Consider the following 24,131-nt stretch of genomic DNA (forward strand, 5'->3'; position numbering starts at 1 on the left):
CACAGCCAACCCCCCAGCCAATCAGAGCACAGCCAAGCCCCTAACCAATCAGAACACACCTCCACCCAATCAGAACACAGCCAAGCTCCCACCCAATCAGTTCATACCCCCACTGGCAGTTAAAAGGAAGAAACAGCTAAGACCACACATTGCTGCTCGAAGCACGAAGCTGAAAGCACCAGCCTGAAGATGACGAATGGGACTTCGTCGAAACGTCGCCAAGACACTTCCAATTTTACGCGGGAGAAAACCCGAACAACCAAAGACCTACATATATATACACACATACATGTTTTCATAGATTTTCATGGGTATAGGTATGCAGGTCTTGGTGTATTCAGGTTTTTTCCCGTGTAAGATTGAGAGTATCTTGGCGATGTTTCGACAAGGTCCCACCCATCATCTTCAGGCTGGGATCTTCGGCTTCGTGCTTCTGCGAGCAAAGACACTTTGCTATATATAATAGTAAAGTTGGAAGGGAACTTGGAGGTCATCTAGTCCAACCCCCTGCTCAGGCAGGAAACCCTACACCATTTCGGACAAATGGCTGTCCAGTCTCTTCTTAAAAACTTCCAATGTTGGAGCATTTACCGCTTCTGGAGGTAGGTTGCTCCACAGATTAATTGTTCTAACTGTCAGGAAGTTTCTCCTTAGTTCTAGGTTGCTTCTCTCCTTGATTAGTTTCCATCCGTTGCTTCTTGTCCTGCCTTCAGGCGCTTTGGAAAATAGCTTGATTCTCTCTTCTTTGTGGCAGCCCCTGAGATATTGGACCACTGCTATCATGTCCCCTCTCGTCCTTCTCTTCTAGACATACCCAGTTCCAGCAACTGTTCCTTATATGTTTTAGCCTCCAGTCCCCTAATCATCTTTGTTGCTCTTCTCTGTACTCTTTGTAGAGTCTCAACATCTTTTTTACATCGTGGTGATCAAAACTGGATGCAGTATTCCAAGTGTGGTCTTACCAAGGCATTGTAAAGTGGTATTAATACTTCAAGTGATCTTGATTCTATCCCTCTGTTAATGCAGCCTAGCACTGTGTTGGCCTTTTTGGCAGCTGCAGCACACTGCTGGCTCATATTTAGGTGATTGTCTACTAGGACTCCGAGGTCCCTCTCACAGTTACTACTATTGAGCAAGGTGCCACCTATGCTGTACCTGTGCATTTGGTTTTTCTAGCCTAAATGTAGAACCTTGCTTTTTTCACCATTGAATTTCATTTTGTTAGACAGTGCCCAGTGTTCAAGTCTATCCAGATCCTTCTGTATCTTAAGCCTGTCTTCTGGAGTGTTGGCTATTCCTGCCAGCTTGGTGTCATCTGCAAATTTGATGAGTTCCCCATCTATCCCTTCATCCAAATTGTTGATGAAGATGTTGAAGAGCACTGAGCCCAGAACAGAGCCCTGGGGCACCCCACTATACACTTCCCTCCATGTAGATGCGGTTCCATTGAGGACCAATCGCTGAGTACGGCCGGTCAGCCAGCTACGGATCCATCTGGTGGTGATTCTGTCTACCCCACATTTTTCTATCTTATCAAGTAGTAGGTTGTGATCTACTTTATCAAATGCCTTACTGAAGTCCAAGTAAATTATGTCCACAGCATTCCTCCGATCCACTAAGTTTGTCACTTGGTCAAAGAATGCAATAAGATTTGTCTGGCATGATCTATTTTTGACAAACCCATATTGGCTTTTAGTAATGACTTTGTTTGCCTCTATGTGTTTGTTGATTCGTTGTTTGATTATCTTTTCCAGGATCTTCCCAGGTATTGAGGATCAGGCTGATAGGTCTGTAATTTCCTGGATCCATTTTTTTTCCTTTTTTGAGGATGGGAACTACATCAGCTCTTTTCCAGTCCTCTGGTAGTTCCCCTGTGCTCCAGGATCTTTGAAAAATATAGTTCAGTGGTTCCGAGATCACATCTGCCAGTTCCTTGAGAACCTTGGGGTGTAATCCATCTGGTCCTGGCGATTTGAACTCATCTAGGCTGGACAGGTGCTCACTTACCATTTTCTTGCCTATCTTAACTTGTGTTTCTATTCTGTTTTTTATGGCACTATTTTTGATAGGTTGATCTGTTTTTTCCCTTTGTGTAAAGACAGATGCAAAAAACGAGTTAAATAGTTCTGCTTTCTCCCTGTTGCTTGTCACCTTCTTGCCACTTCCACCCACTAATGGACCAATCATTTCCTTCACTTTTTTCTTGTTTTTTACATGTTGAAAGAAGCTTTTTTTGTTATTTTTGACTTTGGTCGCAAGCCTTAGTTTATTTTGAGCCTTGGCTTTCCTTACTTCATCTTTGCAGGCTCGGGCTATTTGCTGATATTCTGACTTAGTTATGTGCCCCTCTTTCCACTTTCTATATTTGTCCTTTTTATCTTTCAGTTTGTCAGAGAGTTCTTTACGCAGCCATGCTGGTTTCTTTTGAGAGCTGTTGTTTTTCCTCTTTGTTGGTATTGTGCTAGGCTGTGCTTTTATTATCTCATTTTTCAAAATTTCCCAAGCTTCTTGAGTTGTTTTCCCTTTGAGGATTCTCATCCATGGAATCCTTCCCAAGCCCTCTCTAAGTTTATTGAAATTAGCTCTCTTGAAGTCCAAGACTCTAGTTTGACTGTGTTGTATTGTTTGTGCTTCCATAATGTTGAATTTTAATACTGCATGATCACTGATCATTGCATGATATATATATATAAACCAGTAAGCTTGTCTGGAATCAATGATGTTTATTTTAAATATTTCATACTACTTCAGTTATCTAATGTAGAAAGAAATGTTTTTTCAAACTTTATACGGTTATTAATATAAAAGGAAGATTTTATTCTAAAATTCTATTGATTACTTCCATTCTGGATTCTTTGATACATATATTAAATGTTATTAGATGCATATTACTCAATTTGCAGAGTTCTTTGACATGGAAAAGCGATTCTATTCCAGTAGAGAAGCATGTATGTAGCTCAGGGTTGAACTGTGTTTACAGACATTTCATTACCCAACTAGGCAACATCATCAATGCAGTGATGTTACCTAGTCAGGAAATGAAACACCTGCAAGCAAATAATTAAGCTCAGTGAGCACCAAGGACTCCAAGATATTCTAATTTTTATGTTTTATGCCTGCACTATGCTTAAAAGGAGATTCAAGCTACAATATTATAAACATAACATTCAGTGCCTCACACTGTGCTAAGGGCAGTGTGTTTATAAAAATCATCCAAAATTGCAAATGATAATATAAAGGATATTGAACTATCTCCAAGTCTGGGACAAATATAAAATATTAAGAGTTTAAAATCCTACCAAAGACTAATGCACTATATTGTGCTTCTGAAAACATAGTGTTAGAATAAAACTTATTTTCTTAAGCTGTAACAGATGCAGGCATTCATACTGAATTGCTACTCTTACCCTACTAATTGGTTCTTATCTGCCAAATGCCTATCCATTCCCACTGAAAAGCCATCTCTTTAAAGAAACATTTCTCTTTCTAGGAAGGCAAAAGGTGCAGGTGACAGGGATTGGCAGGAATGTAAGAAGAAAATCCATAACAGAATGCAAACTCCCCCACCATTTTTTATGTGTCAAGTTGTTTGTATTTTCCAGGTATTCAATAAGACTTGCTTGACCTTTCAGATCTTACAATGCTCCATTCTTGACATCTGGCAAATTCTCCTGTTTTATCTTTTTAATTAGATAGACAAATTTGCATGCCTGCAGGCAAAGTCTGAGTTCTCTCTGTAGAATTTCTTACTCCTTTCTTTTTGAAGTATCTATCACAGTGTTTCTCAACGTTTGTGTGACGGCGACCCCGTCACACAAACGTGCCGCGCATGCGCGTCACCCCCATGCGCGGCGTCGCCCCCATGCGCGGCGCGCATGTGCAGCGCCGCCCCCTGAGGGGGGAAAATGGCGGATCGCATTGTTTGGCGACCCCCGTAAAATGATCGATCGACCCCAAATGGGGTCGCGACCCATAGGTTGAGAACCGCTATCATAACTCTAACCACCCAGGCTTGGTTGAAAGGTGGGTGGCTATATAAATGTTTTACATAAATAAAACATAAATAATAGGTAGCCTACCATCTTCTTGTCTAAAGATATAAAACTTGGCTCTTAATATTCAATCAGAGGGGGACAATGTTAGTAAAATTTGCTGCTGTCTATGCTTAAATAATTTTTACTAGCTTTAAACACTATACACCTTAACACAGGTGAATTAGTGGGAGGATCAGCTACTTATTCACTATAGGCAGCCGGAAGTATCAAAAAAGTTAAGTTGGCAATTGTGACCCTTATCCATATAAAAAGGAGGTGTGGTTTTGATTGCATAGTAATGACCACCATTTTGACTTTTTGACATCATCCGCCAAAGGTATCTTTCTTAGGCAACATCTCTTTGGGTTGGTCCTAGAACAGGGGTGTCAAACTCGCAATGTCATGTGATGTGTAGCAACGTGTCATGACTTTTTTTCCATTGCTGCAATGGGGGTGGGCGCGGTTTCACCAAATATATATATATTTTCATGGGTATAGGTATGCAGGTCTTGGTGTATTCGGGTCTTTTCCCGTGTAAGATTGAGAGTATCTTGGTGACGTTTCAACGAGGTCCCATTCATCATCTTCAGGCTGGGGTCTTCGGCTTCGCGTTTGTGTGAGCAAAGTGCTGTGAGCTGTGAACAAAGTTTGTGTGAGCTGAAGACCCCAGCCTGAAGATGATGAGTGGGACCTCGTCGAAACGTCACCAAGATACTCTCAATCTTACACAGGAAAAGACCCGAATACACCAAGACCTGCATATATATATATTCAAAAGATAAAGATGAGCACCAGGAGATAAAACAATTAAATGTTTAATAAATAGATAACCTAGCTTTCGATGGCTGTATTGCTGCCATCATCGTCAGGGTGTTAAAAGCCAGAGGGTGGGGGAGCTCGTTTATAAGCACAAACGCGCCTGCACACGGCTCATAGACCTCGTTATGGGACCCGGTCGATTGATCCTCCCATCACTCATGTCAGATGTATTTCTGAGTTCTAAGTTCCTGCAGCTGATTACTTCTCTGTTGCGCGTGGCTCCTAAGCTGGGAGGCGAGCATTCCATGTTACTTTGCACCAGAGTAACCTGTGTAACTGCAGACCGATCCTGCGATGAAATCCCAGATCCGGCTGTCTCCCTCCCCCGTGTCTGACGTATCACTCTCCGGGGGCATGCTACCCCATCCATGCTCCTATCTTCCCCTATAGCCCCCACCCCACTGCCCTTCCGTGCATGGGATGCACAGCAGTTCGTTACGATCTTCATTCCTGTCAGTTTGGCGTCCGATTCAACTCTCCCCTCGGAGGAAATTCCAACTGTGGTCTTCACGTGTGCGCCCTCACGCGTCCACTGTGCTACTCGGGAACGCGTGATGGGACCCTTAATGGGGCGATTGCAGTCATCATCCACCCCAGAGGTTCCGATCTTCAAACAGGCATCCATGCCAGGTGCAGCAAGCGGACCGTCCGGAACGCAGGCACCAAAGTTGCCGCGAGGAGAGCTGTCCTGCTCCACCTCAAGAGTGGGGGGGAGGAATGCTCCATACCGTTCAGTAGGTCGGACGCAATATCGAGGAGGGGGAGGGGGAAGGGGAGGAGTGTATATATATATCCCTAGTTTGCAGGAGTGTATATATATATATCCCTAGTTTGCAGGACTATGTGCTTGTCTGTTTTATTAAAACATTGGAAGAACAAAAACAGAAGGATTAGAATCTTCAATAGACTACTCCAGTGTTTCTCGACCTTAGCAACTTTAAGATGTTGGGTGGGGAATTCTGGGAGTTGAAGTCCAGACAGCCTGAATTTGCTAAGATTGGGAAACACAGGTCTATCTCATCATTAGTCATAGCTAAGATCATGAACTCTTTCAGACAAAGTTGAAGCTTCTACAACATCTTCCCCATCTCTGAAATATGTGGAGTCTTCAGAAGTTAGGAGAGCACTTTTCCTTTACCCCAAGGTCTGGATCATGATAATATATACTTCAGCCTTTACAATTCACAAACTAGCATATCTGTCTCCAACCACAAATTTACAACCTGTCATGGATAATCCCCAGACTGGTAATTCTAGCACATAAATTGCAAAAGGCTAACAGCAGTTTTCCAATGTTATTGGACTGATGCCCAGCAAGTTTAAAGATGAGAATGCCTTCCAAATTTAAGCTATGGGGAACTGAAAGCTATTTTTCATATTTGAATCACCTTTCCAGCAGATGTCTTTTCAATTTATTAGAAGGCATGAATCCTCTATATTCCTGGAAATATATTCAGTTCTTGTACTTATTCAAGCTCCTTTCATTGAGTTTTCTAAGCCTGATGCTTTCTATATATTAAAGAAGAGCCATTTTTTTTTTTAAAAAAAAGTCTTGAAAGATCTGAACAATGAAACAAGTGCATACTAGCACCTACGGAATGCCTGTATCAAACTATTACGATAGGCACATTCAAAAGCTGTTGGATCCTTCATCTTAATTCTTTGAACCATATCATAAATGCATGCTGATATGGGCTGAACAAGTACTTAATAGTAGATTAGTGGTTGTAAGCTGGTTGTATTTTAAATAAGAATGAAACAATGGTCCTGCAAAAAGAGGAAGACCCCCCCCATTTCAAATTGAATTCAAATGTGATAAATTATGAAACTGGCATAGCATATTTTAGGAAGCTGATCCATCAAACTGAATGTCAGAATTAGAGACTTTTAGGCCAAAACAGAGGTGAAAGGAAAGTCTACTCCAGATTGTGAGGCTTTAAATACAAATTAAAAATTTAAGAGGCATGGGGATAGAACAAAAGGGTCAATGCAATTAAAGATTTGCAGAGTGAAGTGATAAAAATTCCAATATGATTTCCATCAATAGTGAGAACTAAGCCACACAAGCAGTTCACAAGCTTAACGGTATTGTATTTGCACTATCATTGCTAAATGGCCAATATGGTTTCAAAAAGCTTTGGAGGAAGAATGAATAAAATCGCCTTTCTGACAAATACAGAAAGATATCTCCAAGTAATAAAACATTGTGGTTTCTGCCTAACAGCTTTTCATCAGACTCCCCAGTGATTTGCTATACCTTAGTTGTAAATGCTTCTAAATGGGTTATATAGCAAAGCACCTTTTCCATGTAGTCTTTAATCAATATTTGTTTTTAAAAACTTGAAAGGGAAGTGCAAAAACAATCCTTTTAGACAAATGATTAACCATAAAAGTCTTTTTTAAATTTTTTTTACCCTAGGTTAAGGCAGCAAACACTGCTTTTTAATTGCCAACACTGCTTTTCACTTTCTTTGCAAACCACAGAAAGAGAAGAGATGCTTAAAATGTAAAATATGCCAGTTTCAGTCCCTGGGACTCTCTGTTAAAATGGACTGGATACATGTGATCAGAAAGGCTTCTCCCTGTGTTAGACTTGAGAAAAATGCTCTCAGTCAAAACAGAGTAAGATTAACTCATCAAACATCCAGAATTCATAAACAGTATCTGTTTCCATACTTCAGTAAACTCAAGATATTAGACTAGGATAGAGGTTCTCAACCTGTGGTCTGTGGGCACAATGTCATCACAGGATGTGTGTGAAGGCTTGAAGAAATGTTATGATTGGTCTTCCGGTGGATTTTGCGCGCGCGATGGCGGCTACTTTGTAGCCGTCCTCCTGGGTAAGTGTAAGAACTGCTATGAACAGCAGACATCAGCTGTTCAGCGGTTCAAAATCCCCCTCCCGGGCAAAGGGGGGGGGCAGAGAGTGTCTGAATAGTGGTAGAGCCTCTTTTGCACCCCCCAAGTCCTTTTTTTGGGGGGTGAAAGGAGTGCTCCCACGGAGTTCAGACTTGTCTCCGCTTCCCAGCTGTTTTTGTCCTCAGGGACAAAACGAGCCGCTGCAAACACCTCCGTGCTTAAAGAGAACTGGTGAGTTTTTTTTTTTTAAACGGACAGAGCTGAGTAGAGGATTTAGTTTTTGCTTTCTTTGACTTATTTGGATTTTAAGTTTTTAAGACTTGTTTCTATTTTTACTCTCTCTTTTTATTTCTCCTTCTTTGCTGAAAGGGAAAGTAAAATGGCGATCGGCAAATCTCTCGGTGTTTTTTTTTTTTTTTTTGGAAGTTAGAATGCTGACCGGCAGGCTTTTTGGTGCTTTTTTTTTTTTTTTTCCTTTCCCTTTTCCTTTTTTATTTTCTTATGATTGGAATGGACTGTTAGAATTATTATTTTTGTTTAATCTTTGTGTTTGTTTTTGGTATCTCTAAGTATTTTTTTTTTAAAAAAAATGGAACGGACCTTTTCTATTTAATTATTTTTTTCTTCTCCCCCTTTTTTTTTCTTTCTCTCTTTTCTTTTTTTCTGAACTCCTTTCCTTTTATTGCAATGACCCCTTTTTGAAGGATTTCCCCCCCTCTTTCTTTTTGAATTCATGGAGTTAACTCCTTTTTTTTGCTTAATTTTTGCAATTTTTAAGGAGGAGTAAAGCTTTTTTAATTCCTTTTCTCTTCTTTTTTTTTCCCCCTTTTTTCTTTTTATTATAATGACCTTCTTTGGAGGGAGTTATGATTTTTGAAGGAATTTTTATAATTTTTTAAGAAGGACTAAAGGGTTTTTTTTTTAAGATGGCTCCAAAGCGTCCAGGGATTTCTACAGCTTCTAAATTAACAGTCTCACCCTCTTCTGGGGGTCAGCTAACAACTATGAAGGATTTGCAAGACATGTCATAATTCAAATTAGGGCAGATGATTTTCAATAGATTCAAGATTAGGGCAGAAATGAAAAAGATTTTAGAGGAAAACAATAAGATCTTGAGACAAGACTTTGTTTTGGCTTTAAAAGGAGTTGCTTCTGTTCTTGAAAAGATGAACTCCCATGTGGAAGAGGTAGATGAAAAAGTGGAGATAATGGAGGGGAAAATTGAAAGTATGGAAAAAGAGATGGAAAATGAAATTCTTATGCTTCAATATGGACAAATGGAATATGCCTTAAGAATCAGGGGCCTGGAAGAGTCTTTGCAAGGAAATTTGAAAGAGATGGTTGCAAAGGACTTTGCATTGATTTTGAATAAAGAAAAAGAGGGAATACTTAGTGAAATTGAAAAATTATTCAGGGTTAATTCTGTGGTGGCAGCACAGAAGAATCTGCCAAGAGATGTGGTAATTTACTTTGGTAAAAAATCTCTACGCAATGAAATTGTGCAAGCCTAATAAGAAGAGATTTCAAATTGCTTCACAAGATGTTATAATTTTTAAGGAGATCCCATCTAAAATTTTAAGAAGAAGAAAGGAGTTTGCTTTTCTAGCAAATGAACTTAAAAAGAGAAAAATACTATTCAGATGGGATGTCCCGACTGGAATGGTGGTGAACCACCTGGGGACATGTTATAGACTTAATACTGTTTCTCAAGCAAAAGATTTTTATACCTCGGTCCTGGGGGTATGTGTATCGCCATCTATTAAGTTTAAAGCTTTGGAAGAAAAGAATGTAGAATTACAGCTTGAAGAGCCTATATTTATGAAAATTGGGGAACCCTTGTTTGAGAGGCCCCAACAAGTCCAGGTTGAGGAACAGAAGACAACTTGTGCAGCATACAATTGCAAAGAAAAGCAGCAACAGAAGAAGGTCTCTGAATCTCTGGGAGAAGTTAGACCTACAAAGTCTCTGGAGCAATCTTCAAGGGTGGAATTGCTGCCTGAAATGGAAATTGGGAAATTTCAGCTTGAGGGGCACCAACAAGAGAGGAACGGGCAGAGGATAACTTGTACAACTTATAATTGTGAAGATCAACACAAGGAGGAATTCACTGAGGAAGTTTTACAGGTATCGGTCCCTGAGACTTGTGCAACATATAAATGTAAAGAAAAAGTAACATATAAATGTAAAGAGAAAGACCAACAGAAGAAGGAGGTTGAGGAAGTTTCACAGGTACTGATTCCTGAGCTTGTGGGTCAACCAGGACTTACAAACTCTTTGGAGCGATCTTCAAGGGCAGAATTCCACGCATTTTTTTCGATGCTTGCGGGCAAGAGAAACCGATATGGATTGTGCTTATAGTAGATGTAACTGGCTATTAGACAGAAGATTATGGATATTGAATGAAAATTTTAGATAAGAAGTTTGTGTTTATAGTGGGTGCAACTGGTTATCGGACAGAAAATTATGGACATTGAATGAGAACTTTAGACAAGAAGTTTACTATTGAGATTGTGGGAGAAGTAAAACTTACATCGTTTTTGGAAAATGTCTTATGTAATGTCTAAATATGTGTTTTGGGATAATAATATATTTCATCTTTAAGTTTTAAACCTTTAATGATAATATTGTTTAAACCTGTGTTTTGAAGGGATTATAATTTGTTTATTTCAGTGAGGGGATTCTAATAAATTTGTGTTTTGAAGGGAGTATAATTTGTTTAAGTTCCAAGTAATGCTTAAATTTGGTTTTTAAATATTATTATTAATATTTCTAAGAGAAAATAATTTGTTTAATTAAATGTCTAGATTTGTTTAGGAAAGAAAGTAATGCTTAAATCTGTGTTTTTGGAGGAAGTTTATATAGAATGATGATTGTATTTAGATTTGTTTAGGATTCAAAAGTGTTTCAAGTTTTTAAATATTATTATTAATATCTTTAAGAGAAAATAATTTGTTTAACTAAATGTGTCTAGATTTGTTTAGGATTTTTAAGTTTTTTTTTGGATAGGTGAGAAGATTATGAAGATTGAAGGAAATATGTATTTACTTTAAGTTTTCTAAGAGTATTTAGTTTTGATGGTATAACAAAGGTTTATATATTTATTTTTTTGTATTAGGATAAAGAAAGAGGGAGAAATTAGATTTTACATTATAGGTATAGATATTCAAAGAAAGTAATGTTTAAATTTGCGTTTTTGGAGGGAGTTTATATAGAATGATGATTGTATTTAAATTTGTTTAGGTTTTAAAAGTGTTTTAAGTTTTTTTCTCAATTAAGCCTGTACTCAGCTCTGGGAAGTCCAGGGGAGGGTTTGGGAGGTTGGGTAGGAGGGGGGTGAGGTAGGGTTGGGGGGGGTATGGGAAGGGGATTTGTTTTTGTAAAATTTAAAAATTTTCAATAAAAAAAAAAAAAAAAAAGAAATGTTATGATTTAAATCTTGAGTTAAGTCTTGGGAGTTTGTGACCACAATGGGTATTTAAATGGGGTCCGTGGTAAAGAAAAGGTTGAGAACCACTGGGCTAGGGTAAAACAGATATAGATTCCAATCCATGTTTAGCCTTGAAATTGACAGATGTGATCTTAGAACATGATGGAAGTTAGCCCAGAGAAAGAAATATTAAAAAGGGCAGAAAAAAATATATTTTTCCTCAAAAGGACTTTTTAAAACCAAACCTGGCCTCAAATCTATCTCTTTGCCCCAAGCAAGAGCTAGGCCCATACAAATGCAGATATAAAACCATCAGAAAGTTGGAGCCAGAGCAATCAAGAAGACAAAAGAGAAGATCTGCATACCCCACCCAAACTCTAGGAGTCTGCCCCATCACCTGGGAAGCAGGATATGATAATAGAATTAAACCACAGATATCAAGGCCTAGACAAACACTCAAACAGCCTCAAAAGTTCATGCCACAGGAACAAGAAACTATTCCAAACAAGGCTAGAGGGAGTATAAAAGCCTACTGCCCCATGTGCTCAGCCCTTCTCTCTCCTCTGCACTTTCCTGAAGAATCTTCTTCCCAAAGCAGTCGCCATGTTTGCTTATATATTCCCGGCTTGGATGAACCAGGATGAAGACTTTACTTCTAACAAACAGTTCCCTCATTCAGCGGTGGGATTCAAATATGGGAACAAATGGTTTTCTGTGTGGTTGCTACTTCCGGAAGTCCATTCTGGGCCTGGGCAACAAAAGATTAGTTACTGGTTCTGCCAAAGTGGTGTGAACCAGCTGAATCCCACCACTGCCCTTATTATATTTAAATATAGAACTACACAATCTTTTGGTAGTCAGGGTTGCCCTTGGCATTTTGAAGAGAACTGAATGTTGTAGAGATGAGGCAGTGAGGGCAGGAACAGGCCAAACATGTAGGCAGGGGAATTAGTTTTCTGATTCTCTCCCATCCTTATGATTTTGAAGGAAGATCTTTTTAAAAAAAACAAAAAAAACACCTTTGTATCTGAGGGTTGATGCTACAGGTTTGCCTATTTTCTGCCTCAAAAGGGCAGAAAGTCATACCACAGGATTTTAGTCAGAAGAGGCACAAAAGGCACTTGGAAATTATAAGTGGCCTTGCCCAGAATTGACAAAGAAACCATTCAAACTCTCCTTGAATGATAATGGTTTGAAATCAGAGTGTGATGCCTCTACTGTATCATCCTGAAGGTTTGCATTGTGCTGATCCCTCCAGTGAGTGATGAGTAACAGAGTTAAGTAGGATATAATGGCCCTGGTAGGAAGTTAGCAAGCAAGCAATATAAACGGGATTTCCCATCATTCAGTGGGTTTGCCTACATTATAAAGAATTAGCAAAGAAAAACAGAGCAAGTGTATCTAGTTAAGCCTTTCCAAAGCCAAAACCAAACCTCACAAGGAAAGAAAACACTCAGTCTGAAATACATCTCTGGAAATATCCACAACCACACAAACCTGTTTGCCCAACTGATCCTTCTTGACAAAGCCAGTGGCTGCAGCAATATTTCCAGCACCTTCCACCGTCTTCTGGGCTACAGCTGTCACTCCGGTGACAACAGCTCCCCCTACATTTGACACTTGCTCTTTGGTTTTCTCAGCCACTGTAGGGGGGGAAATGTTAAAGGTGAGAAGAAAAATTCTCAAGTGTTCTTTTCAAGGTCAATCTGGCTGTCTCCGACTAGTCACAGGTGACACAAGATACAATTTTACTGTGCATGCAAAAGAAAGAAAGAAAATCACAAAAGCATCTCTCTGTTAAATCAAACTTGCCTTATATGCATATTTTGTATCTAGGGTACAATTACACATAATTTTTGAGAATTTAATTTGAAAAATTAAAAAAATTAAAAATTATTTAAACTACAGTTGAAATTCCAAAATAATCTTCCAGCTGGAGCTTCTGGCAGGATAACACTTGCTTAAATATGCAAAGAAAGATCAACTCGACTTTTCAATGTTGTAGCAGCTGTATTTTTTCCAGATCATAAAAGAGTGCAGTATCCATTTAAACTCTTATCCAGTTAAATTCCCAAAGCCATTAGTAGATAATTCAAAATAGGATGAACACCTACAAAAGGCAATGAGTCTTTCTAAACAAAAACTGAGATGCTTTGAGTGGTCTCAAGGATGAAAGTAAGGGAAGGTAATTCTTGGGAGTTTCCCTTGCCTTTCCCCACCCTATATAGCCCCAGAAGGATTAAAATATCCTGCCCTTTCATGTCACATTGTCATTTGATGGCATTCTAATCGCTTTAGAAATCAAACTGACTGAGTTGTAGTCTGCAATGTTTATACAGGTAGTCCTCGACTTATAACTGAGCCCAAAATTTCTCTTGCTAAGAGTGAAACAGTTGTTAAGTGAGTTTTATCCCATTTTGCTACCTTGTTTGTCATAATTAAGTAAATCACTGCGGTTAATTAGTAACACGGTTGTTAAGTGAATTTGGCTTTCCCATTGACTTTGCTTGTTAGAAGACTGCAAAAGGTGATCACATGATCCCATCATAAATTTGAGTCAGTTGTTAAGCATCTGAATTTTGACCACATGACCATGGAGACACTGAAACCATCATAAATGTGAACAATGGTCATAAGTCACTCTTTTTAGTGCCACTATAACTTAAAACAGTCACTAAATGAACTGTTGTAAATTGAGGACTGCTATACATTGCTTATACCTGGTCTACCTGATGGATCTTCCTTCATCAAATAAGTTGGCAGAACAATTCCAATCCCATGATGCTCACAGCCCACCATTTTACAAAAGTTATACCCAGCTGTTTATATTGAGAAATCCATTAACCTGAACATAAAATATACCAATCTGAATTGAGTCCACTTCATATAATCAATTCAAATATACAGAGCAGGTTGACTTGACTCAAAAATTGAACAGACTTTTTACTTGGGCATTAAAGCCTCTTCTGCACTGTGCAGAAGTATGATTTAACAAATGAAATCATAGATACTTCACTGAATTAGCTCCCCGTTGCAAATAATTTACACAACCCTACTTAAAGGCTCTTTCAGGAGTATAACAGATTTGTGCTAAATGAATGCATCAGATGAAAACACTTTGGTTCTATTTCCATGGAAGCTAGTATCAACATTATTCACATGTTCCAATGAACCAGTATACAGCAGTGTGTGGACAATGAGCATAGCTCTGGTGTAAATGCAGAAGAGAAACAAAATATATTGGACAAAATTTGTCACTTGAAAATAGAGGAGAGACAAGCAAGATAGGGGCATTCAAATGGTTTTGTCTACAGCAACATAACTAATATTATGGATTATATTAGCTATAATCCCAAATATTTATAGGTACCTTTGATATAGACTTTGCAGAATATAATGATTTGGAGAATTAGGGAGAACACAGAACTGCCCAATGCTTTGGAACTTCCTTCTTACATCCATATTTTATCAAAAAGGAAGAAAATTTGCTCTTGTACCAGCTGTCATTTGATGCCTAAGCAAGGTCAAAATGTGTTCTGAGAGCCTGACGTGAATTTCAGCTGCAGCAACAAGAGCCACAAATTATTTTATAAGAAAAGAATTCTAAGAAAAGAATTCCTGGAAATCTAAGTAACAGGCATATATATCAGTCATTTGCTGCTGTTGGTGGCACACCGCCAAAAATTGCAACTATTTACTATTCCAGGGCTATCCTTGACCACTGAAGATAATATCTCTATGGTCTAGAGAATAGATTTCCTGTCATTTTGCCAGCAACTCTAGTTGGCATCTTCAGAGGCAAAGTGGTCTGCTATGCAGATCACAGGTAACTGAGCAGGGACTGACTGACTAATTTGACAGCCACAGTTCCCATCCAACATCAGGAAATCTGTTCTCTAGACCATGTTCACTAAACCTTGAAGCTCAACAGATACCAGCTGTGACAGCCTACGCCAGCATATGTAACTGTGTATAACTAATTTTTAAACAATTGCCAGTGTATCAAAGGAATTCTAGGTATGAAAGCTGCTTTCAATGTGAGAAAAGACTACAGATGCCATGGAGCACTCCATCCATTATATATCAGAGGTCCCCAACCCCAGACTGCAGCTTACTACTGGGCCTTGAGCCATTTGGAACTGGGCTGAAGAAGTGTTGGGCAAGCACGTGTGCATGCATCCCCACCTGCATGTCAGCAGGTGAGTGCATGCCCATGCACTCCATTTGCGTGAACACGAGTGCACATGCTGCTTATGCAAATGGGGTGCATATGCACACGCTTGCTCTCTGCTCATGCAGAACCACTCCCTGTCCACCCCCCTCCCAGTGCTCCACAAAGCTGCAAAGGTTGGGGAACTCTGTATTACATGTTTCTCTTGCGATGAAAATAATCACTGAGGCCCACTGGTTATTGCCCAAAAACAGATATGCAATCTGGGCCAATACTTTGCTGGCTTTGTATTCACTACAGATGGCATGTCATGTGTCTGAACAATCAGAAACTGGATTTGTACTACCAAATTTGTACTATCTCCAAATGTCCTATCTACAAGAATATTCCTCTCCCGATAAGACCAGTGGTAGAATTCAGCCAGTTTGTACCAGTTCAGTAGAACTGGTAGCTAATTTTTTGTTGCCCAGGCCCAGAATGGACTTCCAGAAGCAGCATCTACACAGAAAACCGGTTGTTCACATATTTGAATCCCACCACTGGATAAGATCAATAGTGTTGTTTCCCAAATGCCAGATCATATCGCAGACCCTTTCCTTCCTAAATCAAAGCCTATTTTTTAAAAAACAGACAAAAGATTTATTGATGACTTAGATATAGAAATGCAAATAGAAACGGACTTACCTGTTGTGACACCATGAACCACACCCTCTTTGGTCTTTGACCCTGTTTATTCAACAAAAATAAAAATAAAAAAAATCAGTGGAAACTGAATGGAACGAGTCTTAGGAAGTGTAAAGATACAATTAAAGAATCCCAGGCTGAGTTCACACAACTTGTTGATCCTAGGTTCAACACAAATTGCTGTTTTTTTATAAAATAGTAGCCCAAACAATAGACTGCAAATTATAACTTAACATTAGGACTTGGTTCACACAAAGAGAATAATGGAGTTCCAATCCCTCTGCCTTTTGGAATTTAATTGGACAGAGCCTTTTTGTGGTGAAAAGTATTGGATTCTTTAGAGGTCTTTCGTAGCAAATTACAATTTATTAATGCAAAAAATTTCTGATACATGCGTAAGCCTTCCATATCCAAAAGATGCATTAAACATTTGCCTTTTGTGCATTCGAATGATATAAATGTGCTAAGATGGTTTATGTTGACAGTACTCCCAGATGCCAGTTTGTTAGATTTAGCTATGCCTTTTAATTGCCCCATGCTGTGAAATGAAACAACGTCTATGAAAAATGCAGCTTTCACACCAGCCGTGAAGCATGAATCATACAGTTATTTGGTTGGGCACGGCTAAATCTGCTGGCTCAGTTTCTTTAAGGACTCGAATTCCATCAAAACAACCTCTAAATAAATCCAGTATAAATCTATTAATCCGCTTCTACTCCTAAATTATCACATTATTAAAGTGAAGTAATCTTGGCCAGGAATAGGAAACTTACAGTTTTCAGGAGCATCCCTCTCAAAGCATACACACATATCCCTTAAGATTGCACCGACAGTAAAATAGCTGCATTTTTGTTATTTTATCCTTAGAGAAGTAACCATTTGGTTACTGTCTTTCTTTTTTCAGAATTTAAGGGGTGGGGATGGAACTGAAAAATTACTGGGAGGGAAATTCATTCGTAAGCTCCTCTTAAAACCATGGAGAAATTGCTCTACATGGACTCAGCCTTTGGTGTGGATGGAATGGTTTCCCCTTTCTCATCCTTCAAAATAACAAATGAAGCCAAAAAATGGATCAAAATATTTTGGCCATACCCTTCCTGATGACATCTTCATATTATTAGATGGTCTCTTCTGAAAGGTCAGCAGATAGTTGTTAGCCATATGACAACTCTTTTTCTAAGCAGTAAACCAGACTAATTTATTCTCAATTGTGAATGAAGGCAAATATGCACATCCCAGGATAATATTGCAGGATCCAATCTGGATTGGTCACTGGGGCAAGAAATTTAGTCTTTCAAGATTTTGGACTTGTGCTGGAACTCGTCCTCAGGGAACTTGTCTCTAGTAGAATGTGTGCTTTGAGCTATTCAATGTGTAATATTTATGTGTGACTTTTCAGTTGTTGATTGGGGTGTTGATGGCCGGCTATTAAGTCATTGACTGTTGTTTCATTGTGCTGCCAAGCACTCAGTTCCTAAGTACTTGGTAAGCTGGTGGTAAATCAGCACTACTGTTGACTGACAAGGGGCCTGTTTCCCAGGCTTCAATTATTTCCCTGGCTCTTTCTGTCCCTGCTCAGGCAACAATCTTAATAGCTGCAAAACTGAATGTATATCTTTGTTCATTGCAATGTGAGGCTACCAATGAGTTTGGATCCCCTCATCTGATTGTTTGCTTGTGTTCTTGTAATCTATTCTCATTTGGGTGAGGAGGATATGACCTATTAGGGCAAATTTGAGTAGGGGTAAGTATTAAGACACATGTGACAACAAAGTCAGGGTTCATCAGTGTTCATCTAGTTTAGCTCTATAAGTTAGATCTGGGCCTGCTAATCTGGATAGCAACCATGAATCTACTCCCCGCAGATGCAATGTATCTCTTCTGAATTTCTTTAAGATTTCTTCAAGGTCTCTCCTTGAAGAAATGCAAGCAATCCACCAATACAACAGATATTTAATTTCTAAGTGGAATAAATATTATTACATCCAAAGTACATGTACTAAGTAGACGCTTTAGTTATTTTCAGTTCTAAAAGTTTATTACTCAAACAGAGCAAGAAATGTAATGATGCCTTTGGTTTAAAGGAGGAACATATTACTACAGGTCATCTTGATTGCTCATTTTGTTCAGAATAGCAGTACATAAGATTTAGATTGCTGTCATGGTTAAAATGTTGGATTGAGACCAAGGAGATCCAAGCTTCACTCTATCTTCAAAACAACTTTTCTCCCCAAATGGTTTTTGAAAAGGTAAATTGAGGAAAGGAATGTAAGAATCTCATCCTGGACAAAAATTGGATGAAAATCTAAAGAATTCTACATACATATACAAATTGAGAGCCCAGAACTTCACATGTTCTTAATGAACCTTGAATCTATATGAATCTCCAAAGTCTCTCTATAGTTGCAAGAAATCTTAATTTGTCTGGGACACACAGGAAAGTGTGTGTTCCACTAAAAATGGAATTTAGATCTGTAAGGGTCACCTGTTCTTAATTTAATTGGGACACATAGGAAAGTATGTGTACCACTAAAAATAAAATTTAGATCTGTAAGAATCACCTGTTTGAGCCAAGTTCCCTTTCAATTCTATTGTTCTATGATTCTAGATTTCATTCAGTTTCATTCATATTTTCTTTCTGTCTTGGCTCCACTCAGTGCTTGGCATGGGTTCCTGACGTGCCAATATGTGTGGTCCTTGGCTCAAAAAAAAAAAATTAAAAATAAAATCGCACACTTCAGATTTAGTGTCTCACCACTTACCCACATAGAGGACCCCTTCTTTTGTTTTTCCTGCTGCTTCTGTCATGCCTTGCTTGGTTTTCTCCGCTGCTGCTACCACTCCTTCCTTAGCTTTATTAAATCCTTTCATGAATACATCCATGGCCAAAATATGTCTGTGTCCAGAACTGAAAAACAGATAGCTTTTTATTTAATTCGTTAAGTCATTTAAGAAAGAATAACATCATGTTGTTTAGGAGGGAATGGCATATCCCTCTATGCCAGAGGTTCTCAACTATGGGTCGCGACCCCATTTGGGGTCGATCGACCATTTCACGGGGGTCACTAAGCAAGGCTGTCCGCCATTTTTTCCCCTTTTCTGGTGGGTGCCTTACCTCCCTTGGGCTGGGCCAGCTGGTGGCCCAGCCAGTGGTTGGCCTGCTCCATCTCTGCTGCTTGCCAGCTACGCCTTGGCCGGTGCAGGGGGCGGCACCACGCATGCGCGGTGCTCCCGGGCAGGGAAAGTCCTCGACTTACAACCAGTTGGGTACTCCTCTACTTACAATCAGTTTAGTCCTCGACTTATGACCGGTTTAGTCCTCGACTTACGACTGGTTGGGGGTCGTGGCATTAAAAAGGTTGAGAACCACTGCTCTATGCATACATGATCACCTTGGTCTAAAACTATGCAGATGGCTAAATATGGAGATAACCAAAGCATTAGGGAGGGAAAATGGGGCAGGATCATGCTCATTAGAACCACTGTATTTCATGTATATAGCCACAAAAACAACTTGAGATTATTTCCTGCGGATGAATGAGTGGCTTCTATCAACCAGGTATCTGTTGCATGTTATCCTGGCACACTGTAGTTGAGTGCAATATCTCTTTAGAGAGGACTCTCAGCTGCCCCCATTTCTCAAAGAGGTCCACTTGCAGCTCTGTAGTTCCTTCAGGGTAACAAGCAAGACCTTTTCATTCTTATGGACTTGTAAATCTTTGCATTTTGGTGTTATTGCACCATGCTTCTTAAGTGGTTTGATTTTTTGTAAAGATTGCTTTAATGCATTTTTTTTAACCACCACCCTTGTTTTTACCCTTGTGGTGTAATTTTGGGGAGTTTGTGCAAAGATCTTTGAATATTTCATTTCCTACTTCATTCTAGCCTTAAGTTTTTAATTGTAAATATGTTGCCCAATTTTTTAAATGGTAAACTCACACCATCTCTTCACCTCATTTGACCCCTAGTAACTATAGCGTCCAATGATGGTTGTACAAAAAAGCCAACTTTCACAAATAAAACAGGAGCACAGACTATACTAGGTCCCGAGGTTCATTCATTTTTTGATATTCCTGGAATTTAAACCACAAAGGGAATCAAATAACCAATGCAATATCATTACACTCACATATTACGTACTACACTATGCCATTATTTCTGTAATCCTGGTGTGCCAATGAGCACAAATGGCTGACTTCATGCAACATGCTAAACATAAAACCTTAGTCCAAAAATTGGGCTCATACAATCTTCTTAAGTTATAATCATGATTCATAAACCATAATACCAGTTACTGGAGTCATGCAACATGCTAACTCAAAACTCAGCAGACTACATTATGGCTTAATGTGCAATGTGAACCCAGCTCAAATGTTTCCTATATTGTAAAATGGTTTTGTGATACACTTGTCAGATAACATCTCATTAATACATTGGAAATGATTGATCACTCTCATATCTTGGGGTACATTCCAGACAGTACATTGAAACCCAATCCAAGCTAAGTTTAGCAAGAGATTAAGTCTACTAATTTAAATTACATTTTAATAAGTGAATGAGGCCACCAGCATGTAGCCTATGTCATGCACTGTAACTCACAAATAAATCTCAGAACAAATGTTACTCAAAAACTGAGACATATGGAATAACAGTTGGAGGTTGCTCATTCCAAAGTGGCTACAATATTAATCTTTATAACTACAGCAATTCAGTTTTATCCAGGATTCTCTCACCCACACCCCGATATCTTTTTAAGTGGTTGGAGCGTTGTAGCTCATTTGTCTTTCAAACAGATTTTAAAATAAATCAGGTCTCCTAATTCTGCCAAGATGGCAAGAATAGAAATGTAAAGCCATAATCTGATATCACAGTAAGTTCTTCCTAACCACAAGCTTGTGAGTAATTCTTTTAAAATAGGAGTGTGAACTCCAAGTGGGATGAGGTGATGAGGAGGAGCTTCAGTTTGTCTCAAAGGGAGGATTCTAACATTAGCTGAGATCATGTTCAAGCCCCACAATATGCTTTGTTTTTAAACAATTCCTTATTTTGCAAAATATCTGAGAAAGAACCAAAGATCCTTTTGTATCCTGAAAAAGTAGAAGCAAACCTCTCGGCTTGCTCAGTCACTTTGATTCATTTTTCACTCAGCAGTGCAATTGAGAAGACAAAATGCAGTAATCATCTGAACTAACAGAGGCAGTCATAGTTTGGCTTCTCCCTTAAATTGTTAGATAAATTATTAATCTTGGCACCAGCATACCTATGTGGAACCCAAGCTAGACTATCAACTCTGAAAGAAGCATTTGCCAAATAAATCAAGGCTGAGGGAGGAAGAAAGTAGTAGATGGACATGTAATGTATATAAATGAAATGAGGTTAAGATTTTTTTTTTCTCTTTGAACACCAAATCATTAAGGCAAACCTTCAGATTGGCTTGGTTATCTTGATTCACCAAAGGTTCTCCAGTTTCCTGAAATGGAGAATTGGCTTTTCCTCTTGAAAAGGGGACAATATAAATCACAGGCACTTGCTAATTTCTATTTTTTTTTTTTTTGTCTTTCTCACCCACACAAGTCTCTTACACAAGGGAAACAGTAAGATATGATCATTATTTAACTATTTGGGAGATGTTTTGCCTCTAAGACGTTCTAGCAGAATGGGTGCAACTGAATTTCCAATATGTTAGAGTCAAGGTCTTTTTTATTGGCAACTAAAGAGCGTTAAAGGAGATGAAATCCCTTTTCTTTATCCTGCATTCCAGACCACCATGAGAAGGACACAGCATATTTCCACCATCTGTTGAAAAGCTGGTGAAATGCTAACACTTCCAAAGAAATGGAGGAAAGTAAACCCCAATCATAAACCAGCCCAGCTCTTCTGGCATCCTTTAAAATGCTCTACAAAACACTTCCCATCACCCAAACCACCTGGGTTGGCAAGGATAGCAGAAACTCTGGTTCAGGGCATCTGGAGACCACCATGGTATATAGAAGGCATGTATGCATGTTAACATGGCTTATTTTTCTCAGGAGTTCCATCCAAAGAAACAAGGCAACTAAAACAAGAAGGAAGTTTTGCTTATCCAGACATGATGTTTCAGCTAGCTACCTCAATTCTTCTCTGTCCCTAAAGATGCAGCATGAAACTGGTTCAGCATCAACCAGGCGATATTCCCCAGTTGCACCGCTCTGGCCATCCTTGAGGTGTTAACTGAGACATCTATTATTAACAGTCTCATTTTTCTTTCCCCCACAGCCACGTCTGCTGATTATTTATTCGCTTCCGTGCCGAAGCTTAATTAAGAATCTTAGATACTTCCTTCAAAGTCTTGCCCATGTCGAAGGAATTACTCCGAAAGCGAGCATGCACCGAATTGGCACAGTTTTCCTTGCACGCTTACATAATCGCCAGATCCAAACAACACAGCGAGGCTCCGAGTGAACGAACATTACACCCTGTTGCAGCTCCCTTCTCGGTCTTCGTGAAAAATCTGCCCCGCTTTAGGCGTACTTACCCCCCGGGTAGGCAAGTGCAACGAGCCCTCCCCTTAGCAGCCTCCTGCGATCCTCCTCCCTAGAGATCCCTGTAAGTTACTTACCCCCCCCCCCTCTGGTTTATTCGCTTCGCGCCGCTTCGCCTTGCTCGGGGGATCAACAGTTAGTCTTCAGCGCTGTTTTAATTTAGAGCGCAAAGGAGGCTTGGAATAAAAGAGGGGGAGGGGAGAAGAAAAGCGCCCCAAGAGTTGCCAAAGAGGCACCCCGCGCTCCCCTTCCGCGGTCAGTACATCACTGCCGAGGTCCGCCTAAGGATCAGTCGGTCGTACCCAGGCTCCCAGTCCAGGCGAGGCAAGGACGTCGCAGGGAAGGCAGGAAGGCTCCCCTTGCGGACCGGAGAGAAAACTGCGCCCCGCTTCGCGGCTCCAACGTCGGGGGCGAGGGCTGGGGGCGGGGGGAGGGAAGGAAGAGCAAGCGTGCCTCTTCTCCTTCGCTCTTTGTGCTGGTTCGTCAGGTAGACAGGCAGCGCCCATCAGCTCCCTCGCCCTCCCCATCCTGGTCTTTCCATCTTCCCGTGACTCCGCCCGGTGGCAAGCAGCGCCCCCCCCCTCCAAAAGACAGCCGAGCTCCAGTTTCGCAGTCCCTGCCCATCCCTCGGGAAACCCTGGGGCGGCGGCGGGGGGGGTGGGGGGGGAGGGAAGGAAAGCGCTACCTGCTTTGCTCCCGTGCAAGAAGAGGGGGTGGGGAAGAAAAGAGAGAAGTATTTGGTGGGCACTGTTGCTTTTAGGGTTAAAACTCCTCCCCTTGGTGGCTAACCGCGCCCTTTTATTCCTCTCTTCGTTTATTTCCACCTGTTAAAGCGGGGTAGTCAACCTTGACTCTTTTATGACTCGTGGACTTCAACTTAGCTGGCTCAGGAATTCTGGGAGTTGAAGTCCACGAGTCATAAAAGAGCCAAGGTTGACTACCCCTGTGTTACAGCAACAGGCCTGATGATTGAAGGAGCCATTCTGGAAGGACGCAAATGTCCTTTTCTTGACTATGGGGGGGGGGGGGAGAGAAAAAAGCTGAGGTAAAACCAAAAGGATGGGAAATTGCAAGGAAGACATCTTGTGGCGGATAGCTGGCTGAGGAATTCTGGGAGCTAAAGTCCACAAGTCTTAAAGTTGTCTTAAAGTTGTCAAGGTTGCAGACCCCTGGTCTAGCCCAACCTTGGCCAGTTAAAGACTTGAGGACTTCAGCAACCATGCTGGCTGGATAATTCGGGGAGTTGGAGTCCACAAGTCTTAAAACTTGCCAAGATTGGACACCCCTATGAAGAACAATATAATTAGAGCTGGAAAAATGGCAGAAGACCACAATCAAAGTAAAGGGAAGCCTTGAAAGCCTTCCCCATGAGAAATGACTAGGACATTAGGGATTTTTAACGTGAGAAGAAAAGGAGCAAGGGCATTTGTCTCAAGTGTATGAAATAACATATTGCATGTAGGATCAGGGAGAAAACTTTCAAAACCCTAGAAATTAGGGGAAGATGAATGGAAGGAGGTATAGAGCAGACTAAACAGACAAAGCCAGTGAAAAAAGTGTCTTACATCCGTTTTTCACACTAATGACTGTTGCAATATTCCAATGGTCATGTGATC

General features: G+C 40.0%; 1 protein-coding gene across 4 annotated transcripts in view; it reads right to left on the reverse strand.

Moving 5' to 3' along the window:
• The window catches only part of SNCA (synuclein alpha), a 49,420-nt gene extending 26,129 nt beyond the window's left edge, over nucleotides 1-23,291 (reverse strand). The window contains exons 1-4 of one of the 4 annotated variants that reach the window (XM_039353408.1): nucleotides 23,201-23,291; nucleotides 18,757-18,902; nucleotides 15,995-16,036; nucleotides 12,637-12,782 (exon numbers count right to left, since the gene is read on the reverse strand). In XM_039353408.1, coding sequence (XP_039209342.1) covers nucleotides 12,637-12,782; nucleotides 15,995-16,036; nucleotides 18,757-18,877 — 309 coding nt within the window. In that variant the 5' untranslated portion in view covers nucleotides 18,878-18,902; nucleotides 23,201-23,291. Of the gene's footprint in view, nucleotides 1-12,636; nucleotides 12,783-15,994; nucleotides 16,037-18,756; nucleotides 18,903-22,102; nucleotides 22,123-22,592; nucleotides 22,972-23,200 lie in introns of those variants that run through there. The other 3 variants (XM_039353409.1, XM_039353407.1, XM_039353406.1) reach the window with 3 other exon arrangements.
• Nucleotides 23,292-24,131: the final 840 nt, after the last annotated feature.

This window comes from Crotalus tigris, unplaced genomic scaffold, assembly GCF_016545835.1.
Source record: "Crotalus tigris isolate CLP2741 ecotype Arizona unplaced genomic scaffold, ASM1654583v1 scf7180000018518.7366548510:968632, whole genome shotgun sequence".
In the NCBI taxonomy this organism is placed as follows: domain Eukaryota; kingdom Metazoa; phylum Chordata; class Lepidosauria; order Squamata; family Viperidae; genus Crotalus; species Crotalus tigris.